The sequence below is a fragment of the Eupeodes corollae genome, chromosome 1 (assembly GCF_945859685.1).
Source record: "Eupeodes corollae chromosome 1, idEupCoro1.1, whole genome shotgun sequence".
Lineage (NCBI taxonomy): Eukaryota > Metazoa > Arthropoda > Insecta > Diptera > Syrphidae > Eupeodes > Eupeodes corollae.
The window spans coordinates 180,931,468-180,956,910 of NC_079147.1; the positions used below are offsets into that span (position 1 = coordinate 180,931,468).

At 33.4% G+C, this 25,443-nt stretch overlaps 1 protein-coding gene across 5 annotated transcripts in view; it reads left to right on the forward strand.

Moving 5' to 3' along the window:
* Nucleotides 1–212: 212 nt before the first annotated feature.
* Nucleotides 213–25,443, forward strand: part of LOC129943468 (putative uncharacterized protein DDB_G0271606) — a 44,598-nt gene continuing 19,367 nt past the window's right edge. For 2 of the 5 annotated variants that reach the window (XM_056052947.1, XM_056052951.1), the window contains exons 1-6: nucleotides 1,344–1,492; nucleotides 23,071–23,722; nucleotides 23,787–23,900; nucleotides 24,109–24,270; nucleotides 24,425–24,511; nucleotides 24,585–24,803. In XM_056052947.1, coding sequence (XP_055908922.1) covers nucleotides 23,615–23,722; nucleotides 23,787–23,900; nucleotides 24,109–24,270; nucleotides 24,425–24,511; nucleotides 24,585–24,803 — 690 coding nt within the window. In that variant the 5' untranslated portion in view covers nucleotides 1,344–1,492; nucleotides 23,071–23,614. Of the gene's footprint in view, nucleotides 356–876; nucleotides 1,021–1,343; nucleotides 1,493–23,070; nucleotides 23,723–23,786; nucleotides 23,901–24,108; nucleotides 24,271–24,424; nucleotides 24,512–24,584; nucleotides 24,804–25,443 lie in introns of those variants that run through there. The other 3 variants (XM_056052948.1, XM_056052949.1, XM_056052950.1) reach the window with 3 other exon arrangements.

Here is a 25,443-nt window from a genome sequence, read left to right on the forward strand (position 1 = left end):
TAATATATAATAGAATAGATCAAAAAATTCTTCTAATGCAACCTCAAAATAAATCCACCATCCCTGCAAAATCAAACAAAATTCCCCTTAACGTCAAAATTGATCCCACAATAAAATAATTTCCCCAATTTTGAACCCGATTTTAACCGGAAACCTACATCTTCAACAACACTGCCTTAACTATACCGATACCCCAACAACCCAACACCAATCAGTCAAAAGAGTGTCTTGTATACTTCTTGCAACATCTCTCGCTCTGTAAAAAATTCTGTAATTGTAACTTTCAATTTTACATATATCAAAAATAAAAATTAGAATTCAATTAATATTATAATTTGCCTGTTTACAAAAAGAGGTAAACTACTTTGATAATACAAAATCATATTAATTTGCAAAATTTTAACCACTCCGATACGAACAAATAATTTATAGAAATGTTGTCCCCCACTAAAATTTATCAAAAAAGTGCGAAATGAAAATAATGAATGAAAAAGAAAAGAAAAAGATGGAAAACCAACAAATTTATTGATTTCATACGAATTTTCCTTTTTTCTTATTCATGATAACTTTTTCATTTCTTTTTGATTCTGTTCTGTTTCTGTAATAATTTTATAAGTGCAAGTGCAACAAGGACAAGTGAATTGTAATGAAAGGGATAGCTAATGTTATTTTAATTTTCTTATACTGTGTGGTGTTTCTTTGTTTCGTGATGTAAAAAAAAGTGACCAATAGAGATTGTTCTCTTTCACCCGCAAAACGAAAGGGATATTTTGCAAGCAAATGGAGTACATATATAACCTGTTTGCTCACACAGTGTTTTCAAAATTTTCCGACAAAAGGGAGAAAACAATGTTTTGATTTTATTGTCTTCTCTCCACTCCACTCACTTCTCGTTTTAACAAAAGTTGTTCGATTTCCTGTTTTTTTCCTTTCGTTAAATTTCAGATCGAATTGTGGAAATTTGAATTCGAAAATAAAACCGAAACCTATCAATTTCGAAGTTCGAACTAAAATCAAACCGTAAGTCATAAAATATCCCTTAATTTACAGTTGGTTTATAGCATTTTAAATGGGCCACGCAAAAATAAATCAAAAGAAAAAAAAATATCCCTCTTAAGTGACGTTTACATTGCAGTGTTTATATGGCGCAAGCAGATCAGCAATATACTCGCTTGACAATTTGTTAAGTGTTAAAGCAGAACGAGTGTATTGGATATTTAAAAATTCCTTTTTGGACACAAAAGCATAATCAATGAAAAAGAGAGACAAAAAATAAAATAAAATGCGACAAATATAGAGGTATTTTTGGATTTTCTTTCGTTTTTCAATTCTTGTCAAGCAAAGAAGAAAGGGATATTTTTCTAATCAAAATCTAAGCAGTAGTTTTTTTCGTCGAAGAGCAATCGCAGCAGAAATCTTCATTTCAATAAACTTTTAAATAATAATTTCTTTTCTCCCCCACAATCAAACCTATATAACAGTAAATAAATAGGTAAATTAAATATATTCGAATTACATTATTTGTGGTTTGCATGAATTTAAGTGAAATATTTGAGTGAGAATTGTAGTTTTTGATGTTTCATTTTGAGGATTTCGATGTCGATTTCGATTTCGACAAAATAAAAAGTGCGAAATAAAATTTTTTAAAGATTAATCAGCAACCATACGGATGAAAAGAAATGATAGAGGAGAAGAAGGGGGCTTGCTAGTGCCAGTGCCACTGCCATCACACTGTGTGAATGTGAAGTGAACTCTGTGAATGGGTTATGTATAAAATTTTCTTGGAAATACAAAAAATATTTTATATTCCTTTTCTTTTTTCAATTGAATCTGAAGCATATTTCACTTGGAAACAGACAAATTTCCCACGAATTTTTATACCAAATGCTTATTTGAAAAAGGCTAAAATTTTCTACTTATTTTGCTAATGTGAATTTGATTTGATAAAAATTATTTTTTTTCTGGACCTTGCTGAGGTGGCCAATGCACCTTGTCGTTGTCTGGGAAATTTCCTATTGAATTTTTATTTTTCTTTCTTCACATCTGATTTTACTTGATTTGTGATTATAAAAATATTTGTTCAACTTTTGGGGGTTACCTGTGTGAACTGCAAAATAATATAAACAACCCAACGAAAACGAGGAGTCCGAGCCAGAACCAGATCCAAGACATGAAGAAAAATCATATATTTTGTGTGTTTCTAAAAGACAAAAATACCGTTTTTTCATATGATTTTTCTCACGCATTCTATTTTTAAAAAATTCATTTAAATTTATTTGTGTGTCGTATTTGTCGGATTAAGAAGGAGACAGAGACCTTTCATAACTCGCGATTCGCGAAAGTGGTGTGTGTTGTTATGTTTAAAATCTTGAATTAGTGAAAAAAAACACTTGTTTCGTCTTTTTTTCAGTTTTTCTTCTTATTTTTCTTTTTGTTTGATAAGTCCTGATTTAATTTGTAATTTGTGTAAGAAAAGCACAAAAAGTCATTTTCATTGTGATAAAAACCCCCGAAAAAAATAGAAATAAATGCTTTTTCTTGTTCTTGGTTAAACAAAGAAAAACTGAAGACAGCATATTGACGAGTAGGTAGTTGATAGATAGATACCTATAGCTAGTAGTTAGTAGCTATTATATTGATGAAAAATACGTGTGAGCTCGGGCTAGAGAAACCAGCTGAATTATCTGCCACTCAGCTAGAGTAGGTACCTACCAATCATGGCTGCTCCGCTATCTTATTTCTAGTTGTATTTTATTTTTGTTTCGTTTTAACTTCTCGAAAAGTTCATCCTCAATGTTTAGGATCTTAACATGGGGGTTTTTGAAATTAATTGATTTATAATTATTATTTAATGTGGATTATAGTCTAGTTGCTATCTCAAGTTTTTGTTGTTGTAAACAACAAAATGTGTTAAATTTGTGTTTGTTATTGTTGTGTGATAAAGAATATTTTCCATTTGTTTCTTCTGCAATTGTTGTTCCTCTTGTTTTTTTTTCTTTTGAGACAAAGTGGTTGACTTTCATTTAAATAATATTACATCATTGAATAATACAGGTGCCTATAAAACAAAAAAAGAATACACAAATTCCTACCTAAATAACTAAACATACAAAACACCTTCTCGTTTTATTTTTTAAATTTTATTTTTTACTCGAATGGTTTATGAGTTGTTTTTGTGGTGAAAGTTGTTTTCTTTTGATAATATTAGTTCATTTATTTGTGTTTATTTGTTTTACTCTCAAATTGTAGGTAGGTAGTAGGTATGATAGTAAATTCCATAGGTCATAGGTATCTAAATACATAGGGAACTTCAAAACATTGAGGTAGGCTTTTCGTGTTTTCATCTTCATTTTAGAAGATTTTAAAATGTTTGCACGCATGGAGTCAAGTTAAGGCTTGAATTCAATGGGGTTAATTTAACCAAGGCTCATCTATTAATTAAATTGTAGACCTTCTTTTTTTAATTTCTCTTAGCGCTGATAATTCGCATTTATGTACTAACTACCTACCTACTTAAATATTATCCGGTATTTTCTAGATATTTAATTTTTAAGTACAAGATTAGGTATAACCGTTGAAAATAAAAGACAAAATATTTCTGAATATAAAAGATTAATTTGAGAGAGAGAAAATGAAATAAAATTTTTCCAGTAACCATTTAAACGCTGAGGAAGGCACCGTACTGTTGGAAGCAAATAGTCTGTTGCCATTCACCATAACTATTTGGCTCATACATTAGGATTATCAACACAAAACTGGGTGATTTTTCTACTCGAATAACGCAATTCAGTGTTAGTAGAAATCGAGAGGTTCAGAGCGATTGCCTATACAAACGATGTTTCCATTATGGTATCTGGGCCACATGTTACCACGATGAAAGGAGTTCTACAAACTTCTTTAAACAAGCTTAATACCAATGCAGATCTATGTGGACTTGGTGTCAACACTCACAAAACTTAACTTGTTTTCTTTAGTGGGAATTGAAAAATCCCACACAAAGATCCTCCTAATATACACGGTGTACAGCTGGAAATTACATCTCGGTCATTAGGCCGATCCTTACATATGGAATAGTAGTATGGTGGAACTATACTGGACACAGCAACGAACCGTGACAAACTCAGCAAAGTTCAACGAACATAATGCGAATAAGTGCTGCTTTACACCTTCTGATGCAATTGATGTTCTGTTCCATCTTATACTGCTAGAAGATAATTTCAGCAAACATCGGCTGCTAACAGCTATTCGGCTTTAAGTCTCCTCGCAGTTATACAATAACGATACTGGCCACTTCACTATTCTGAACTTATTCAGTTCTCTAAATAGTAACGTCGAATACGTAAACCCAGGTCCACAATTCAACAAAAAGTGTCCATCCCTTCCAGGTCCATCTGTAAGAGTCAGTCATTTTTGGAAGACGAAGCGATTCTCTTCTATATAGATGCATATCAAGCAGATGACGGGTCGGTAGAGGAGTGTATATCAACAGACTGAATTTAGGTCTCTCATTTCGTCTTCCCAGACACTGTATCGTGCTCCAGGCCGAGTGTCTAGTCATCAGAAAACCCCTCTTTTGACTCAAAGAAAACGTGATATCCACTAACGACTTAGATATTTAAGATGCCATAAGATCATTGGTCTCTGTACCCATGAGGTTAACATTGTCGCTTTATTGCATCCACCAGAGCTAGACACCTCTCTGCAACGTATTTTTTAAAATCGGTAATCCATAACAAAAATCCTCAGTTAGCCAAAACGAAGAGTGAAATCAATAAAAGATCTCAATTTTCTAAAACGATGCTTAGGTTTTCAGTTAAAGACTCTTATGATCAGTATTTTCTCCTCTCAGTGAAGCACTACGTTCTACGAAATGTGTGTACCATTGGTGCCATGATTCCGCCACTAATCTATAGGCACTCGTGATTCCATAACGCTAAAGAGCTGTTATATTAGAGTCTTCATGTTTAATAGTTCTGCGTTTTGAAGACGTCCAACATGTTCACGGACAATTCGGCTTATATTTCGAAGGGTTGCACTTTTATTAAAGATAGTAAACATATTTTGCATTTTCCATGGTAATAAACAGTTTTTTATAAATAAATCGGTGGCCAATTTCATTAATTTATTAAAAGTTTGTGCCATAATCATTATTTTTAATGGTTAAGTTAGGTTAAAGGCTGTACGTGATAGAGTAGGGCACACTTAGCCCAGTTTAATGGACCATTATGATACGAAATTAATCTTGAGGCTTTCTTCCAAGCTCAATAAGCTAGAGCAGGGCATGTACAGAGGCGGTGAAGAACTGTTTACTTCTCTTCCTAATCCATGCAGCTTCTGCAAAAGTAATTAGAGAATATGTTTAGCAGCGTAGCGTGCTTTTCTATTATACAATACCCGGGAATGACACCTGTTATTGAGCTTATATGCGATCTGCTTAGGGATAGCAAGCACCTTGATCGCTTTGAGTCTAGTGTAGGCCAGATGTGTTTTGTGACTTGACACGTGGTGATGTTATTCCGCGCCTCCTATTGTGTCTTCTCCATTAGAGGCGATTGATAGTATGGACTGTGTTATAAAGTATGTAGTGACATAGTTCAGAGATTTGATAGCGGCCTGACTATCTGAGAAAATACGAATATTAGACGTTGATATCACATTATCTTTAAGTCAGGACTAGAACTTTTATCGCTAAAAGTTTCGCTTGAAACACGCCACAATGATTGGGAAGGCCATATGAGAGACTTAATTTCAGTCTTTCAGAGTGCACACCTCCACCAATTTCATTTGTTTTCGATCCATCTGTGTAAAAGTGGACTGACTAGTCTTCCAGGAATGCCATATCTTTCCAGAAAGATCTTGAAGAAATCTGAAAGTTTCTGTCGAATTTCTGTAGGGGGATGGTGTTGTCTGTGTGCTTTGGAATATAATCTAAATACTTAAGAATAACGGAGTTGCCACTGCGACGAAGCTTTGAGACGAATAGCACAGCTTGCAGCTATTTGTTTGCTAAATATATCATGAGGTATAGTAGTGCGAAGCGATCCGATATGCAAGCTGAATATTGGACTTTAATTAGTTTGTGGCGGTTTATAGTTTTTTCTCGAGGAATCCACCATACTCCCACACCGTAGCCTTTTCCCCTCTTTCATGTGTATTGCGTTTCCAATTAAGTTTTTTGTCTAAAATAAGACACGGGTACTTAGCCTGTACCTGGATGGGGAACTCTAATTGGATTCCTTTAAAGTAGAGAGTTAACAAATGAAATTTTGTATTTCCTCGAAATTAGGACTAATTTCGTTTTTTTTGGCTTAAAACCCAGTCAACATCGATAAGCTCAAAGTATTGGTTTTGTCTAAGGCATTTTATAAGAGTTATTTTTGGGTGTTAAGATGCTTTGCTGAAACCGCTATAGCAACGTCATTCGCATAGGCAATCACTTTGAAAGCCTCCACATCCAGACCTGTTAGGACTTTATTTAAACTCTCTACGTTCAGAGATGTTAGTCCAGATGTGATTGGCCTTCGATGACAAGAAAATCAACTATAGTAAACTCTCTAGTAAATACGACATCTCTGACTTGCTTGTTTGCCATATAAGACAAAAGTTTCCGACGTAATTAAGGTCAGGAGATTGAGGAGCTCACTTGAAAATGGCTATTTCCTCTTGTGGAAACCATTTCAATATTATATTTAAGTTACTATTAAATGTACAAAGCAGGCTTACTTAAGAGTTATGTAGAAATTAGTGAAAAATGCATAGGTACTGCTATTTTTGTGTTTGATATTTTTTCGTTATCAAACACAGTTAAACATCTGCATAAGTTCTAATTGAACTCATTTCATAGATAATTCCAAATAATTGTGATCGTTATTTGCTTGCATAATGTTTTTATAATATATATATATATATATATAATATATTAATGTTTAAGTAAATACACGACTGTGATGCTTGCAAAATCCAATCATAGTTTGTTAAGAAAAAAACTTATATATCGATGAATTAGATTATGAACCTACCCATCATTTTAGGTAAACCATTAAGAATATGTGTGTTGGGAAACGTGATCATCTTCTTAGATTATAGAAGAACATATCTTGCAGCAAAGTGTTCAATGCTAAAGGTTTAACCACCGATACATCTAAATCATTGATGTTGGTGCCTGTCTCTTCCTCTCTCCATCATTAATCGATTTAATTATTATCTTCATTTACTATAAATGCAAGAATCCTACACACAGCTCTTACACGTGAGGTACTTTTACTAATCTATATACCAAAACCATATTACAACCCATTCACATGTCCTTAGTAAGTTCAAATGAATAACATACAAGAAATATTGATTTTCTTGATGATGGTTTAAAGTTAAAATTTGTTCCCTACCTGTGTTTGGTTGAAAAGTGTGCTGCCATTATGATTCGGTTTTGGAGTCAATCTAATATACTGTAAGCCAGTATTTATATTCCTAGCAAACATGTAGTTAAAACATTATTTAGAAAAAAAAGAATGTCTCAGTTTGTCCAAAGCTCTTCATCACCGTTCTTAAAGTAAACATAAATAATAAAATTGGCAGAAACCGACAGTTTAACTCAAAATAAATGAACATTCATTATTATTATTTCTCAATGTATACAAACTTGCATATACAATATGATTTTATGAGAAATACGTGATGCTACTTGAGGATGGATGTGTCCTATGTAGCTATGTCATCATTCTTTATATTTTGTTGTTTTTCTTTTGCAATATGATTGTAAAACTTATTTCGCACTTGTTTTTTTTTGATTTTAGAAGGCGCATACTTGAAATAAATCGTTGTCGAGGTTGAATTGTTAGTTAATAAAATTACTTTCAAATTCTTTGAAATCATGCGAATCAACACAAGGAACTCATTTTTAACAAAAGTTTCGTGTATGTAGTCTCATTATAAAAATGTATGTAGTTCAATTATAAAGCCATCGATTACAATATTTTGTTATGAATTATTTTTTGTTGATTGTACATTATATCAGTAAAACAGCTATGATAGGCTTAAACAATTATTTTTAGTTTTAACAAATTGAATAGTACTACTCATTTGATAGCTTATTATTATGAGAAATTATGAAGACTTGCTCCATTAGAAAGTTATTAAACACAAATATGTGTTAATTTTGAGTTATATGTTTTTTTTTTATTACAAGATTAATGATTGTTTAGTATATGATAATTAATTATGTAGAGCACGAGAACCAAAGTTATTTGTTTTGATCAATTCTTTATGATAATATGGTAAAAAGTTATCCGTAGTCCCTGCATTGGTGAAGCTTTAAACACAGTATTCAATAGAGTTGTCCAGCATTGACAGGGTGAGTTTGTGGGCCCAAACTAAAAATTTATATTTTATAAGTTTTAGAAGTAATGAACAAGCTAGGAAGAGAGATGTTGCTATGCGAAATAAAATAGTATATCCATCAATGAAACCTTAAAATATTCTTGAAACGTTAAAGAGACTTCTAGGTATCCATATCCGCTGTAACCTGGTTCCTGAAGTTTTATCTCCTACACGCAAAAGTGTAGAAATGACTCTACGGAATTAGAAATAGACACAAAACTGTAGTATAGGAGGATCCCCACTTAAATTATTAAAACAAGGTGAATACCTAGGAGTAATTCTAGATAAAAAAACGAAACTGAGGTCCAAATACATTTGAGAGATCCAAAAAAATTCAGATCACATTCTGCTCATTTCAGTAGAAACTGGAAACTGGCAATCAAGAGTAAATGGAGGCTTCTTTATTGAAACACTCAATCTTGCCAATTCTTTTCGAATCCCTCAGATCAATGCAGTGTCTTCCAAGCCGCGATATTGACAGCCAGTGACAAACGCTACAAAACAGGTCTCAATGAACTAACGGTTCTTAGCTCATAACATAATAGTAGACTCTGCTGGGTACCAGGTTACAGTGATGTGCCTGGAAACGATAGAGCTGAAGAGCTGGCGAGGACAGGTACCATTCTGGTCCAATCCCATATAGCCTCACATATAGACTGTAAACTTTATATAGGGCAGTGGTAACAAGATAATATACATAGGTATAGGTTTTCATATTTATTTATTAGGGAAGCTAAATAATTCGAGGTACCACAATGAATCTAAGTGTGGCGATGACGTCATCAATTGCCCATTTACCTAACCTAAAAACACTTACATACGTGGTTGAATTTCAATTAATCTTGAACAATTGTTTAGGCATGGGATTTCTGCAATATGCAGAAGCCAAGGCTAATAAGCAGACCCCACAAATTTCCCCTATTGCAGTAGCCGACCTCAATGCAAAAAGTTGCGGACATTTAGTGAAATAATCAACTACGACAGCAAGAATGTAAGTCGAAATTGGAAGTGGAAGATCTATACAGATCATAATACCTACTTTTCCAGACAAATTTAACTTTGTTGGCAAAGTTTATTATTCCTATCATACCCTGTTATATTGGTTCTCATTTTCGACCAATAAAACGTTTCCATTCTTAATTATTATCATTAACTGCAATATAATTTGCCAGGCGGGATAAGCTTATGCGTTTGAAATAACTGCTGTCTTCATCTTAACTATCCAAGGATTTCAGATCCTTGGATCCTGTACTGAAAACTCGGTTTCATCCGGGCCCCTAGAGAAAATACATGGTCTGTTACAACTTGCTCTTTGCCTTTCCGATGGATAATTTCGTAATTAAATTATTCGAGCCTTACTGCCCAACACGCTAATCTTCAAGATTATTCAGCCGTACTTAACGACCGTGAACCGAATACCTTCGAGATATGGTCTTAACTTTTTAAGGGCTTATAGTATAGCTTGACATTCTTTTTCGTTCACTCCTATTCAAAGATCTATTAAAGTAACAGACAACCTTTTCACGCTCATCAAAATTTTGCGATAAAACTGAACCGATTCCTTAATCTGAAGCGTCTGTTAGAACGACAAAAGGTAGTTTGAAGTCTGGAAAAGTAAGTATTGGTGCTGTCACCAAAGACTCTTCCCAAAGCTGGTTTAACATTCTTGTGTTAATATCTGATAATGGTATAAGTAATTCTGCACAAATGGGTACGAATCGACGACGGTACCACGACACTTTCTATTAAACTTCTTACGTCATCTACATTTTTCGGTGCTATCTACCTTTACGGGAGCTATCTACTACATATCCAATTCCAATGATGGTATACAAAAGTTATGATAAACTCGGCACCCAAAACTGTGTCGATGAAACGCTGCCATGTGAATTGTGAAGGCCAAAAGGCATTCTTCTAAATTGAAAAAGCCTTCTTAAGCATTAAGTTAACCTGCCTTTTATTGTTGTTGGGCTCTTTTCAACTGGTCTCTTTCTATGGAGACGGGAACAACTCATTCTATAAATTCCAATTGAAACATACTAAAGCAATAAGTCCATGCTTCTGTACCATGGATACAAACAAGAAACACAATTATATTATCACAGCGATGCTTAAATGAAACCTTTACAACTCGTTTCTCCAGTTCGCAAGGATTATTCTACATCATGTTTTGTTCCTCCAATTTATCAGTATAGTAGTTTTTTGTTTGTTAATCAGATGTATCAAATAAATGTGTAGCATACCACAGCTGATTTATTTGAAATTTGCAATAATGCCGCATCGGTAACAGTTTGTAGTAAATAGTAAATTGTTTGTTACTATTGCAACCCCCATTCAGATTTCTAATTATCAAAGATCCAAAATATCTAAACTAAACGCGCCACATTTGCAAACAATTTCAGCACAATCAAATTTTATCAACAAACTGAGCACACACACTTTGTGCAAACAACAAAGATTACAAATATTTTTAATTCACGGTGCTCAATGACACAAGCAATTTGTTTACAAAGTTAAAACAAAAGAAATTTTAAGAAGTAGATTTGTGAGTAAAGAAAAATTTCTCTCTAAACGAGATTTTAAATATTCATTTTCTTTTTCAACACTCTTGATAGATTTTTGTATGTCTTCTTTATTTTGTTACGAACTGATTTGCTTTAAATTTAAATTGTGTATCTATCGATGACTAGCTACTGTGAAGACGTGGCTTTTTACCTTATAGGCCTACCAAATGATTATTTTGATAAGAAATCGTGCAAAAAGTGAACTTATGTGAATGTAATCGATCTTTTCGGGGTTGAAGGGAATGTAATTTCTGACTTTTTTACTTTTAAAAAAATGTAAACGATGTCAATTTTTGACAAAATAAATATTGCCTTGGCCCCCCTTTATGCACCTGGTCTATAAAATATCACATAACAACTTATGATTTAACTTATCATTTAATGTCAACAAAACAGAAATGAGTCATCTTTCCGTTTCCGATTACCTGCAGTATAGAGAATGTGTTTGTTCCAATTTTAAAATCAATACGTTCCACAAATTATAAGTTTGTAATTATTTTTTATCTCACAAAATAATATATAAACGGAAAGCAATCATTTCAAAATTAATGCGCATAAAATGAATTGGCTGGCTGAGTAAGTTGTTGTCTAGCTGTCTACACAAGCCTATTAATTGTCTCAAGAGTACTACAACAACTATATCACTGCCACCGCCACTGAACTCTTATAGCAAAAGTAAGCATAACAACGTTATCATTTTGAAATAATAGCTTTTTCTTATCACTTTGGATGTTTTGTTTGTCTTCAAGTGTATATATTTGTTTTCGGACATAGACAAAAGATTTTCTTGACCGGTAAATAGTGTAAGTGACCTTTTTTTTCTGATACAAGCACCTATGTACATACCCACATCTGGGCCAAGCCCCTGGACTAGAGTGTAAGGGAAAGAGTGGCAGAGATTTCAACATTAGTTTATAACTTCCACGTTTTGATGATGTCATTAGTGGAATTCGTCAAAAGCAAATCCAAGTAATCGCTTAATTTCTTTTTTCTTTTCTCATTTTCGCATTTCATAGATTGCAAGTTATTGTTATAGACTCCTTAGTACTACGTTTCTTAAATTCGTATTGAATTTAAATTCTTTAACATTTCATTTGTGTATATTTTTAATTACTTTCAATTGACAAGGTGATCAAATATATTGCGCAATACGAACCTTCTCGGCGACGCTACAGCTGCAGCAATAGGATGAAGGAACGGAACTCGACAGATTATAAGCAATCCAAAACTCTGTTTGCAGCAGCTTAATGCGAAATTCAAATTAATTAATAATGCATTCATCTGTACAAGTTAATTATCTAACATTTTGTAGTTTATGCATGCTTGAAGTAGTTTTTTAAAAGTTGTTTGAAAATGTAAACATTTATGAATGTGATGCTGTGGAGATGTGTTAACAGACTCGTATAATGTTTGATAAGATTACACACTAAATAAAAACAGAGGAAACAATTATAATAAAAGAATAGAACTTCATGGAGCTTATTTATAAACATCAAAACGTTTGTATACATACAGTTTGTTGGAGTTTTATTTTTATTACGTTGTTATTGTTTATATTTTTTGGTTAAATGTATGACTTAAAACGAGCAGGTCGTAGTATACATATTTATACAGTGCAGCATTTAATTATTGGCACACCACTATATATCTGGACTTTTAACCCAATTTTAAGTTTTAAATTATTTATCCTTTGGTGGTTCTATTTATTGATTCTGATACAACGTTTTGAGTATATTCACTTAAATTAATTAATTAACACAAAACTAATTATTTTCTCGCTAAGAAAAAAAAACCATAAACTGCACAAACTATAGAGGAATCAGTTTCCTTAACTTCGCTTACAAAACCTTCTCTGCCATTATATGTGAACGTCAATCGTCAATTAAAGGTTTTTATCAGTGTGGCTTTAGACCAGGAAAGTCAACAGTCCATGAAATATTCACAGACAGATCATGGAAAACCCCAAGAACATCAAATACACACCAACCATCTTTTCATCGACTTCAGGGCCGTAAAAGACAGCATTTACAAGGAGGAAATATACATATAAAGCCATATCCTACTTTTGGTATCTCTGCCAAACTTATTTGTTTGTGCAGGATGACCATGGAGAATTCGTGCTATTCCATAAACGAACTTTTTGATGTCAAAAAAGTAAAAGGTCTATACTGATGACATTGACATAATCGACAAAACTCAGCATGATGTTGGCTCTGCTATGAACACAGAAAACAACAAGTGGCCTCACCCAATATGGAGACATCTAACTAGGGACCAAGGTGGATGCAGAAGCTTGTTGACCCTAGTTCACACAAGACTGCATCGCCACCTTTACTAAATACTTATTTTCTCGCAGAAAACTAAAAGCGCATCAAGATTAAAATAAAAAAAACGTCCTTAAATCTAACAGTTTGTCTTGCTTGTCAATTGAATCATCCCTTTTTTGTCATCTAAATTGTTTAAAAATAAGAGTGCGTATGCAACGGTTGATAAAATAATGGATATATGCCGATACACCATTCGGAGCATCGTCCATCGTTTTAAGGATGTTTCTAGCTTTAAAAGTTCCAAGTATACAAAGCAATTTGCAGCTGAAGTAGACCAAGAAAAGAAAAAGGTCATCCCATGTTGGTAAGGATATTTCTGGCGGTAACAACAATCTAGTTACAAGATACCAGCCCAAACAAGCAATACGAGTACGTCAATGAATTCATTGACATCAAAATTTCAAAAAGCTAAGTCTTTCACGATCGTCCAAATGTTGGTACAAGAACAACCCCAAAAATACAGTTAAGGAGTACGTTTGTATATGATAAGAATAACATTCCACACAAGCTTCCACACCCACCACAATTTGCGGAACTAAATTCAATCGAAAATTTTTGTTAAGAAGTTCAAAAACTCGTGAAAAGGCTTGTGATTTCCAAAAAAAATTAATTATTTGTGAATTATTAAATGCCACCACCATTGAAAACATGTTTTTAAAGGGTAAAAAGAAAGAATTTAAGTTTACAAAATCGTTGTGTGGCAAACATTTTGGGCAGCACTGTACGTTGTTAGTGAAATTCATATCAAGGTCACAGCTGATAATAATTTAGACATTTGAGCCTTCATATTTCTGACTTGTGTAGTATTTTTTATTTTGTTTGTTCAATGATTAGATAGAAATTAAAAAATAAGGGAATTTATTCAAAAATTTAAGAATTTCATTGTTTCAAGTTTTCAACGTCAACGTCATCTCATCTTGTATTTATTTTTAAAAAACTGCATCCTCTTTTAAAAATGTTCTATTATGGGGAGAAGTATTGCACTTTTAAATGCTTAACGTTGCCCTTATGACTTTCTTTAATTTTTTATTTAGAAATATAAGTTCTGAACTGTTGTATAATCGTTTTTCCTTTTTGTTTGATGTTATTATTTCTTATTTTTTGTGAAGAACAATTCAATTTTTGTGTAAAAATTCTACTTCAAATTACAAATTATCTTATCTCTGGATCAAATGATATTCCCACGGCTGGTCGTCGTTGCAAATTTGAGTACCTAAATTGAAAGGCGAATAGTGCCTTAATACAAGAGTTTCTTGTTAATTAAGTTCGTTAGAATAGATTACGGAAAAATAGAACAGGGTTTCACTCGAATTAATTTGTTAGGTAGATTTTGAACAAAGTAATTCCTCTTAAAGCACTGTTTAGGTCAGTCACAAAACCGTGATGCTTGACTGCATTCGGAAAAAAACAAGAAGACTTTTTAATGTTTCTAAACGCAACATTCATTGCAGCAGAATCTCAACGAGCCGAAAGAAACTCTTGCATCAAATTCTTTGACGAAATAGAATGTACTAATTTGTTAGCGAGACTAAGGAAAATTCTACCCAAAGAGCGTTCACCAATGGGATCACTAAGAAATCCCCATTGTCAATGGACAGAATCATGTCACAAAAGTTTAGATCTCTTAGTCAAATACTACATTTATGATGCTAATAGCTGAGAAGATAAGTACAAAACTAAGCCAATCAAGTGTAGGCTCACCTATAGATACCCTATTCTGTGAATTAAATCACATCATTGGAAACAATAAGAAACCAATAAAAGATGGAAATGCCTGGAAACCTGTACCACGGTCAGGAAACTCACTATTCTTTCAAGGACGATCTTAAAAAAATCGCATGACAGCGCATTACTTTGTCTAAAACCTTTTTTGACATCAAAAGGTTCTGTAAAGTTGTTTCCAACATTCTTGGGGCACCGTGAATTCTCCATGGTCACCCTGCACAAACGGACGAGTGGCATGGCTCTATACAGGTCGTCCCTGTAGATGCTGTCATATGCCGCCTTGAAATTGATGAAAAGATGGTGGGTGTCGTTTTGATGTTCTTGGGTTTTTTCCAGGATCTGCCGTAATATGAATATTTGTTCGACTGTGGACTTTCCTGGTCTAAAACCACACTGAGGACCTATCAGGTCGTTGACGATGGGCTGGAGATGTTCACATATTACGGCAGAGAAGATATTGTAAACGATGTAAAGAAGACTGATGCCTCTATAGTTACTGCAGTTAAAAGGGTCTCCTTTTTTCAGAATCGGACAAACAATACTGAGGTTCCATTCATCGGGCATGATTTCTTCCGACCATATCTTACAGATAAGTTGGTGCATGCTCCTATCCAAATTATCTCCAGCTGCTTTGAAGAGCTCGGCATTCAGTCTTGGACCTCTGATAATTCTTCGGCTGCAAGTGGTCTGTTAAGGGACCTAACTATCCATGTACATATCCGAAGTTCTTTGTCCCTAATTCGTTTGCGCAGGTTGTCAACAGTAAATTCGTCCATATTCGAGGCCTGTTGGTGCTTCTCAACTGGGTTTTCTTTATGTGGTCAGGTTGTCACTCTGACGCATGATTTCAACCTGAAGAACAGGGTCCTTAATTTAACTCCAAAGGCGAGAGCAGGCATAACCGCTCCTTATAGGCCTGGGCTTCGAATATGTCGTAGTAGCCCTTTAAGGTGTTCACTAAGTAGTTCAACCTAACTGAAACTATAAACGCAACCGTTTATTCCATCTTGAGAATTCCTTCGTTGCCGTCTGGATAAAAGTAGAGGTGCCTTAATGGAAACACCTCTCCCCCAATTTCTCGTTTCTTACCACCAACAACTTTTTACTGGGGTTGGAACCCAATGTGCAGTTGAGGTACTAGGCACCTAATGTTCACCACGGGGAGGGGAGAGTAGGAGTTGATAGAGAGAGCTGGGTTTTGGGAAAAATCTGCGGACGCTTGTGTCCTCTTGAATGCAGATGTCTAACACTGAACATTCGAAAAGCATTTTTTGGCTTGCAGTATTTGATATGAGGGTTAAGTTTAATCCTAAGAGGTCACTACGCAAGTTTGGTACAATTTTAGGCTTCGATACGTTTTTCTACAAAATTTGAAAACTCGTCCCCAAAAAAAATTTAAATTTTGAATGCCCCACAATTTTATGCAACAAACAATTTGCAGCTTAAAGCAAAACATATTTCTAGTCAATCAATCACCTCAGTATTGTCTACTCTTCCATCAACAAGCCTTAGAAAATAGTAATTATTCTCGACCAACATTTCTTAGTTCAAGACATTGCCATCGGCCATCTAGGGGACGTAGATAGAGAAGTTAAATGTTTTAATCTTTCAACTTTGTAGATTTCTATCTAAAAATAAAAATCTAAAAGAAATCCTTACCTCATCTTTCTACACCCATTTTTACCTCCCTCTGGCACTGGACGTCCTTCGGAGGAAAAAAAAAGAAACAACATAATATGAGACTTTAAACAGAACAACTTGAATGTTATTATGTACTATTCCTGTTTTTTTGTTGTTGCTGTTGTTGTTTCAAATAATTGAACATACCTAACAACAAGAACAACAAAAAGTGCTACAAATGCAACAAAGATGACATTGGCTTCTTTTATTTTACCTTTTTCTTCATCTTTTTATTTCATCAGGGAATGCAAATTTTTTTTCGAAAGTTAACGTAATATAAAACATAACACAAAAAATAGTGTGGCATCTATGATGTAGACCAGAGATTTTAAACACACAAAAAGTGCACAAAAGAAGTGCAACTTTTATTCTATAAGTCTATATCTATATACTCTATAGGTAGGGGCAAAGTGTTTAAAGAAGATATGCATAGTATTTTCATCCAAAAGATAATAAACAAAACAAAATCATAACATGGAATTAAAAACATTTTCAGCCTTCTCTCGGAATGCAATACGAAATAGATACAAACATCAAAGAAGAATGAGGAAAAATTTAGAGACTAGATATAAACTAAACTCAACTAAACACAAAATTAAAAGAAAAAGAAAACAAAGGAAAACGAGAACAATATTTCCAAGAAGCAACCAAGATTCCGTCTTATGAATTTGCACAAAGTAAGCTGCAAACTAAAACTTACCTACAACAGGTTCAATGTGACCTTTTTGCAATTTTTTAGATATCTCTTAATGACAAAGAGTTAGTTGTTTGTATTTTAGGGAGCCAAAGTTGTCAAAAACAAGTTCAGGGTTTAAATTTCCGGAGTCTTGAAAGGAGGTTGCTTGTGGGTGACATTTAACACGAAACAGTGATTCTTTCAATTAATGCTATTCTGCCTTTCTCCGTTCTGTTTTAAAGAGGAGCCTAGTTAGACAAGCCCTTAACTACCTTCTCGAAGGTAACGTTTTAGCCGAAACGTCGTCGGTGTCATTTCTTGATGACAGCACGTACTTTGTTTTGCCCTCATTAACCATGAAAGCCATTTTTTGCCGCCTCGGTGTCTCAATACTCACAAAAATCCCATTGATATCACACTGAGTTCTTCCGAAAATGTCGATATCATCAGCATATGCAAGTAATTGAACAGACTTCTGAAAGATAGTTATGACGTGGGAGCTCTAAAGACTTTATTGACATCAAAAGGTTCGGTTAAGCTGTTTACAATTTTTATGGAGCAGCGCAAATTCTTCATAGTCATTCTGTACAAACGGACGAGTTTGACAGGCATACTTAAACTAGATATGGCTTTAAACAGTTCGTCAATGTATGTCCTTGAAATCGATGAAAAGATGGTGCGTGTCGATTTGATGTTCTTGGTTTTTTTTAAGGATCTGCCGCAAAGTAAATATTCGATCTACTATAGACTTTCTTAATCTTAAACCACACTAAAAAGAACCTATCACGTTGTTGACGATGATCTTAATACGTTCACATATTACGACAGGGAAGTATTATTGACCAATGTTAAAGAGACTGATTCCTTTATAGTTGGTGCAGTTTAGAGAGTATCTACTTTTCAGTATCGGACAAACAACATTGAGGTTCCATTGATGGGGCATGATTTCTTCCGACTATATTTTACAGATAAGGTAGTGCATGCTCCTTACTAAGCTGCTTTTCTGCATTCAAGCCATCTGCTCCAGCGGCTTTGTTAGACTCCAGCTTAGATATGGCGATCTTTACTTATTCTAAGTCTGGAAGCAGGATTCTTCTTAGTTTTTGTTGGCTTCTCATGCTTTCTCTTTTTCCTTCTTAGAAGTATGTGTTCCTCTCCCCATTTATGCTCATAGGGCTCGTGCATAGCTCTTGTCCTTCTTCTTGAAGTGTGACAATCATTTATCCACGTTAGCCGATTTCACCCTAGGATGATAATGTCTAAGAATATTGCCCTAACGATAAACTCTTTATTTTTCATTCTCACATAAACAACACATTGTGTTTTACACTCATTGACATTTACTGAATCTTAAAAAGAAGTTTTTTGCATCTTCATTATTGCATCCCTATGGATGTTTTCTAATTTGAACAACAACCTCAATTACGCGCAACACCACTTATGCTTTCATTCATAGATGTTGGTCACACTAACTTAAAAATCAGGCAGCAGCAGCAGAAAAAAGTATACAAACTATAACAACTAAACAACAATTAGGTCAACGACTTGAAGACTTGTTTGTGTATCTTTTGAGTTTATTTTTCACTTGTAACATTGCGAGTAGAGTGAAAAAAAAATTGCAAACAAAATAACAAAATAAAGAGTTCACGTATTTTCTGTGTCTAGGTTTATTTTCCCCCTTCCCAATTTGATAACGAACTTCTAATTCCTCTATTTTCTATATATAGAGGAGATAGTGGGTATGTACATTCAAAGCTGTTATTTAATTGTATAAATTCTGATTAAAAAGAACTAAAGACAAACTAATCTTAACAAATCTTCTCAAATGCATCAAGGTCGTTAAAAAAAATTTAGTTATTATTATTATAATAGTTCAAACAATTACACAAGATTAAAAAGTAGGTAGGTGTATTTTCTGTAACTTTTTTTCAAACATTTGTTTCAAAATACGTAATGGTGAGGAAAATATTTATGCCTTGTTCACTCCAAACTAAACTATTCCATGGCCATTTTGTCCAAATCGAAGTTAGATATCAATGATTTGAAAAATGATATTAAATTAAAATCGAATGATACTACTTAAACAGTTTTTAGACATTTGATTGATTTATATCGACCTACGTTGAATTTCTTCACCCACAAGGTTTTTCTTTTGAATGTTGAGGGTGCAGTGAATTAATTACTGTGATGACACAAAAAGTATGCGTGGGTATGTGATGCAATTATTTGTATTTCCGGCACAATTTGTTAACTTATCAATTTTGTTTGATAAGAAATACTTTTTCGGCTAAAACAGATTACAAAATTCCAGTGAAATGATTCAGTTTTTTTTCAACCGACAAATTTATTATATGGATGAAAATTCGATAAATTGCAGTTGGTTCTTATTGTAGGTTCGGTGACGCGGACGTGATGATCGCTAAGGATTCAGGTTTTTTTTTGCTTCGAATTCCAGTCTTTTTATGATCATAGTTTTCGTGCCAAGAAACTCCTTTTTTGGAAGGAATTTATAAAACAGTTAAAATATATAAACTCGCATAAGTGGAGTTCATTGCATTATTCAGGTAATAATTCAAAGGAACAAATACACCAAAAATCTTGTTCGCCTTGTATATTGATGATGTAGCTGATAATATACTGGAGGCGTAAACTTTGTGGGAGATCCTTATGCAGATGACTTGATACTGATATCAGATAATCAATTTCAATTCAAATAAATCGATTAAAAACGTACTGCAAGACATAGGATCTTCATATTAACATATTAAAAACGAAAATCATGATCTTCCAGAATCGACAGAGAGGAAGACTACGGGAAGAAACTTGGCAACTCAATAATGTGCGAATAGATGTGAGGACCGAATTCAAATAACTTGATATATTGTTTACAACAAACTTGAACTATGGCAAAGTAAAAAATCATTCAAGCAAAATTGGTGGTCAAAATTTTTCGCAAATCATAAAATTGATCTTGCCTCTAAATATCAAGTCTTTGACGCTTATGTCAAAACTTACTCCAACATATGCCATGCATGGAGAAACTGGCTTACCTCCCATTTATCTGCAAAACCTGAAAGCACATTCACAATAATTAATAAAAGTGATGAAAAGAAATGAAAATAATTTTCATAAATCAATCACTTTAAGATCAATGAGATCCAATTTTACTCCGTTCAAGGAATGGATAATGACATATCGCAATCTGAGAATAACGTTCGCTATTGACATTACATATTTTCAATAATCATAGCTAGAGTGGACGCGAAATGTAAAACCAGTATTTAAATAAAGCATCATCAGCAACCTCTAAACTTTTTAACAAAATCCTCAACTATGAATTTCCTACTAGAGAAAGTTATTTTAATAGTAACCACTCATTTGAGGTGATAAGCACCATTTTTAAAGCAAGGGTCGAGTTATTTAATCTGAATGTTATACCTTACAAAGCAGATCTTAAGAAAACCTGTAATGCATGCAACAGAAGAGAACCTGAAAATATTTTCCATTTTATGGCAGATTGTCCTATTTTTCAAGAAATGCGAAGGTAGTGCCACGAAAGTTTTCTAACATTAAACAATCTCTACGATATATAAAATTACTTTGGATGTTGGTTTATTGTGTTCAGTTTTTGCAATCATGCTATGACCTATCATAAAACGTCTGAGTTTTCAAGTATTATTGCATGATTTGAAATTGATAGCCTTTAGAATTACAAGATCTTATGTTGCAAATCATTAAAATTGTAAGAGTCCTCGCTTCCCTTTGGAATATTTAACTAAATATTTTAACATTTTTGATAAATCATTATGCTTTATAAATAATAGATATACCTAGTTAACTTTCAATTTTAAATAATATTCAAAATGTTTCGAATCATCTAAAATTTTAACCTTTTATGTTTTAATCATCAAAAATTAATAGATTTTATATTGGAAATCATCAAAATTGTAAATCAGAAAATAATTTAGTAATTTCTCCTCATATCCTGCAGATGCCAAATTTTGTGATGTCTGTATTTTTGACCAAAATATTATTTGGGGGAAATTTAAGTACCTATTTATCTATCTACAACAAAAGCATTTCTCAAAAATCTATAGTAAATAAAGATCGAAAGCGAAAATAAGTGTCACTTTTTTCCTTTTTTAGTTCCAAAATAACTTAATTGAGTCTTCCTTTTTTGTTTACAATGATTGGCGTTTTTCTTTTTTAGTTCAGAGCTGAGCTCTGAGCAGAGTCTGAGCGAGCAGAGTAGAGTAGAGTTCTGAGCAGAGTATGTTCAGAGCTCTCTGATTTAATAATGAAACAACTTGAGCTCTAAACTGTCATGATCTCAAATGTCGTCTGTTTGAAGGCGTAAAAAATTTTCTTTAATGAAATTAGTCCATTTGACTCCTAAAATAAAAATTGATTCATAAAAATGCTATATGCAATTAGTTTTTTCTAAATTATCTTTCCTTCTGCACTAAAGCGACTAGCCTCTTCCGTCATTTTTATTGTTTTGACAATGTTTTTCTTCGATATCGCTGCTTTCAAATATCAAATTATTTGTGTTCAGCATTTTACTCCGTTTACTCTGTTATTTTATTCTGAGCTCACAGAGCGCGCTCTGAACATGTTCAAAGAAACACGAATTTGAAGCTCTGAGCGATCAGAGCTCAAAAAGAAACACAATTATTTTTTTGACAGTTCGAGCTCTGCTCTGAACTAAAAAAGAAAAACGCTCGATATGTACTCTTAGATGGGCGATGAAAAATATAAAGATACCACTAAAGCATTATCAAAGTGTAACTTTTCAAAGCCATGAGAGAAATAAGCATCTCAAAGACATATTGAACATGACTAACATAACAAACTATGTTAAAAAATCCAGTTAGCTATACACCCTAATCGAAATCTTATCGAACTCCAATAAGAGGATGGCCAGGCCTGCTTTACATAAACCTCGCTGCATGAATTTGAGAGCGATCATTGACTCTGCCAACACGCCAACGAAAAGAACCATTGTCAATAAGTCCAGCTATATACGATTACTTCATCCAGATTAAGCAGGCTGCTACAAATAAGAAAGAGATACGAAATTAATTGTAGCGTCGACTTTAAGAGAGAACAAAATGCACATTAGCAAAGCATGAATTTGAAGTAGTGAAGCCCTTTAAAAACCTTGTTTCCGATAACAACATAGAAAATTGTAAGGATCAGACGGCTGCTCAAATCTAATCGACTCTTCAATAGTCTATAAACACATAGTTTAAATAATATAGAAACAACCGATAAAAGACTTCAGGTCATAACATTATAGCACTGAAATGATGGGTGAATGAAGACGACTGAAGCCTAATAGTGCCCAACTTTATGACGTCAGATCTCAATCGGAATAAGTGTAGAGACTTGTTGAAGAAAATCAGGACCCGATCTTGGTTGTTGAGCCGAATACGTCAAAGCGTCCGGCTATGACCTTCTCTATACAATCTTTTGCAGTAACATTGTTGAAGAATTTAACTCAGTTGGAAAGTTGATTATACAATCCAAGTCCTTCCTTTTATTTCAATAACAAACATTTTCAAGTAAATTTTATTTTAAATCGGAAATACAATTTTGCAGAAATATTTATTTAAAAACATGGTTGCTCAATTAATTAGTTAAACTATATTTAAATAATGAATTTATTCCATATGTAAATATGTATTAAAAAAGATTTATATTTTTGTTTTTTTCATTTCAGCCATTTGTACAATAAAGAAAATTTCTTTCTAGAAAGATATAAATACAAAAGTGATTTGCATTGCAAGCCATCAGCAGCAGAGCCTAGAAGCTTGTGTGTTTATTACGTGCATTGGATATCTCCTTGCCGCCTTATCTTGATCTACGCCTAACAAAAAAATAAAACACAACAAATCTTTGATTTTGTTTTTTGTTCGGGACGTGCTTGTCGTTTTTAAACAACTACTTCTTCTTTGAATATTACTCATTTCGTCATATTGTTTACGGAGGGAAGAAGCACGAGCAGCAAAGTGCTTTCAATTCCAAAGTCTTCAAAGACGTTGTGTGTACATGTGTGTATATTGAAGTAACTAAAAAACAACAACAAAATAATCAATCGATTGCAATACTGTTCAAAAATACGTACGTGTGTCTTGTATAAAACTATAACATAAAAGAACCTCAATTAGTTTAGTTGGGAAATTAATTGACAAATTTATAAAAGTAGTCTTATACTTCGAGATCAAGTACTTGAAAAAATAATAATAACAAGAACAACAATAACCATGAACGGTATGAACAATAGCAACGATGATGTGGCTGAATGTCCATTATGTATGGAACCACTGGAAGTTGATGATTTGAATTTTTATCCGTGCACTTGTGGATATCAGGTAAATATTTTCAACATACTTCAAACATAAGAAGTTACTCTAACCTATTTTTTTTTTAAAATAGATTTGTAGATTCTGCTGGCACAGAATTCGCACGGATGAAAATGAATTGTGTCCAGCATGTCGGAAGGCATATCCGGAGAATCCAGCGGACTTTACTCCTTTGACTCAAGAGGAAGTAAGTATACAATTTAATTAAGTCTTATCACAGGCCCATTCGAGAAAGGTTCGTACTAAAAAAGGTAAACAAGGACCTTAAAAAATTGTCACCGAATTCGAAACTTAAGATAATTTTTGCATGTAGTACGAACAGTCTCGAATTTTTATAAAGCTGGTTATGTTAAAATGTGCATACATTACATACATTTTTTTGTAATTCCTTACAGATGGTTGCCCTTAAGTCGAAAAAACGACAACGGGACCAGCAACGAAAGCAAAAAATTACCGAAAATCGTAAGCACTTAGCCAATGTGCGTGTAGTGCAAAAGAATTTGGTATTTGTTGTTGGTCTACCACCCAGACTGGCAGATGCCGATGTAAGTGCAAAAGTGAGAAAACAAAAATAATAATTAGTTAAATATCTTGACATACATATATTTATTATTTAAAAACAAATGTTTTTATATATGTAAATCTTTTGTTGGTATTTTTATTTTATCTATTTTTTAACAATTTTATTTTTCAAAACATTTATGTGTACAGATTCTCAAGAGACATGAGTATTTTGGGAAATATGGTAAAATTCATAAAGTTGTGATAAATCCAAGTACGACATATGCAGGTGTGCAAGTAAGTTAAACAAATAATTGTTTATTCTTTTGGACAAATATTTTTAAAAAAATGTTTATTTTATTATTTTAAGGGACCTTCGGCGTCAGCGTACGTCACGTATGTACATAACTGTGACGCTCTAAGAGCAATACAAAGTGTTAATAATATATCAATAGATGGACGACTGATTAAGACTAGCTTAGGTACAACCAAGTATTGTAGTCATTTTATGAAAAATCAACAATGCCCCAAGGGTGATTGTATGTATTTGCATGAATTGGGCGATCCAGAGGCTAGCTTTACCAAGGAGGTAAGTTTTATGATTTTATTTGCACTATAATATAAGTTATAACAATAAACAACCTTATTACCTTATGATGGTTATTCTTCTTGTATGTATCGTCATGAGGTTAACTGTTCTCATTGACAGATATCCTGACATCTATTCTTGCCTTAAGGTGAACAAAAAAGCTACCCGTCCTTTTGTTATAACGAGTGGACACAAATAATGAAAAACTAAAAAAATGCATTGAATTTTTATTTTAATTCTTATTATTTTATGTTCGAAGATTATTTCGAGTGGTCACTTAGCTTAGTCCAAGTTTTGCATAATCTTTCTAATTTTTCAGCTGGAATCTCAGCTACATGCTACAATTTTAGCTTTCAGTGCGTCAATTGAAGTGACTTGTCGTTTTAGACATGGACCCTCACATAGCCCCACACACAAAAATATTCTAGAAATGAACGCACGATCTAGGCCGCCAGTGGACCGGCCACAAACGTTAAATTAACTGTTTACCTAACTCTTAATTTTTCCATTGTTACTCGTGCTGTGTTGCATGTGACACCATCTTCTTGAAGCCACATACCATGCAAGTAAAGCTCTTCCACTTTCTCCAAAAAAAAAAAATGGTTTGTTATCATCGCATGGTATCGATCTCCATTCATAG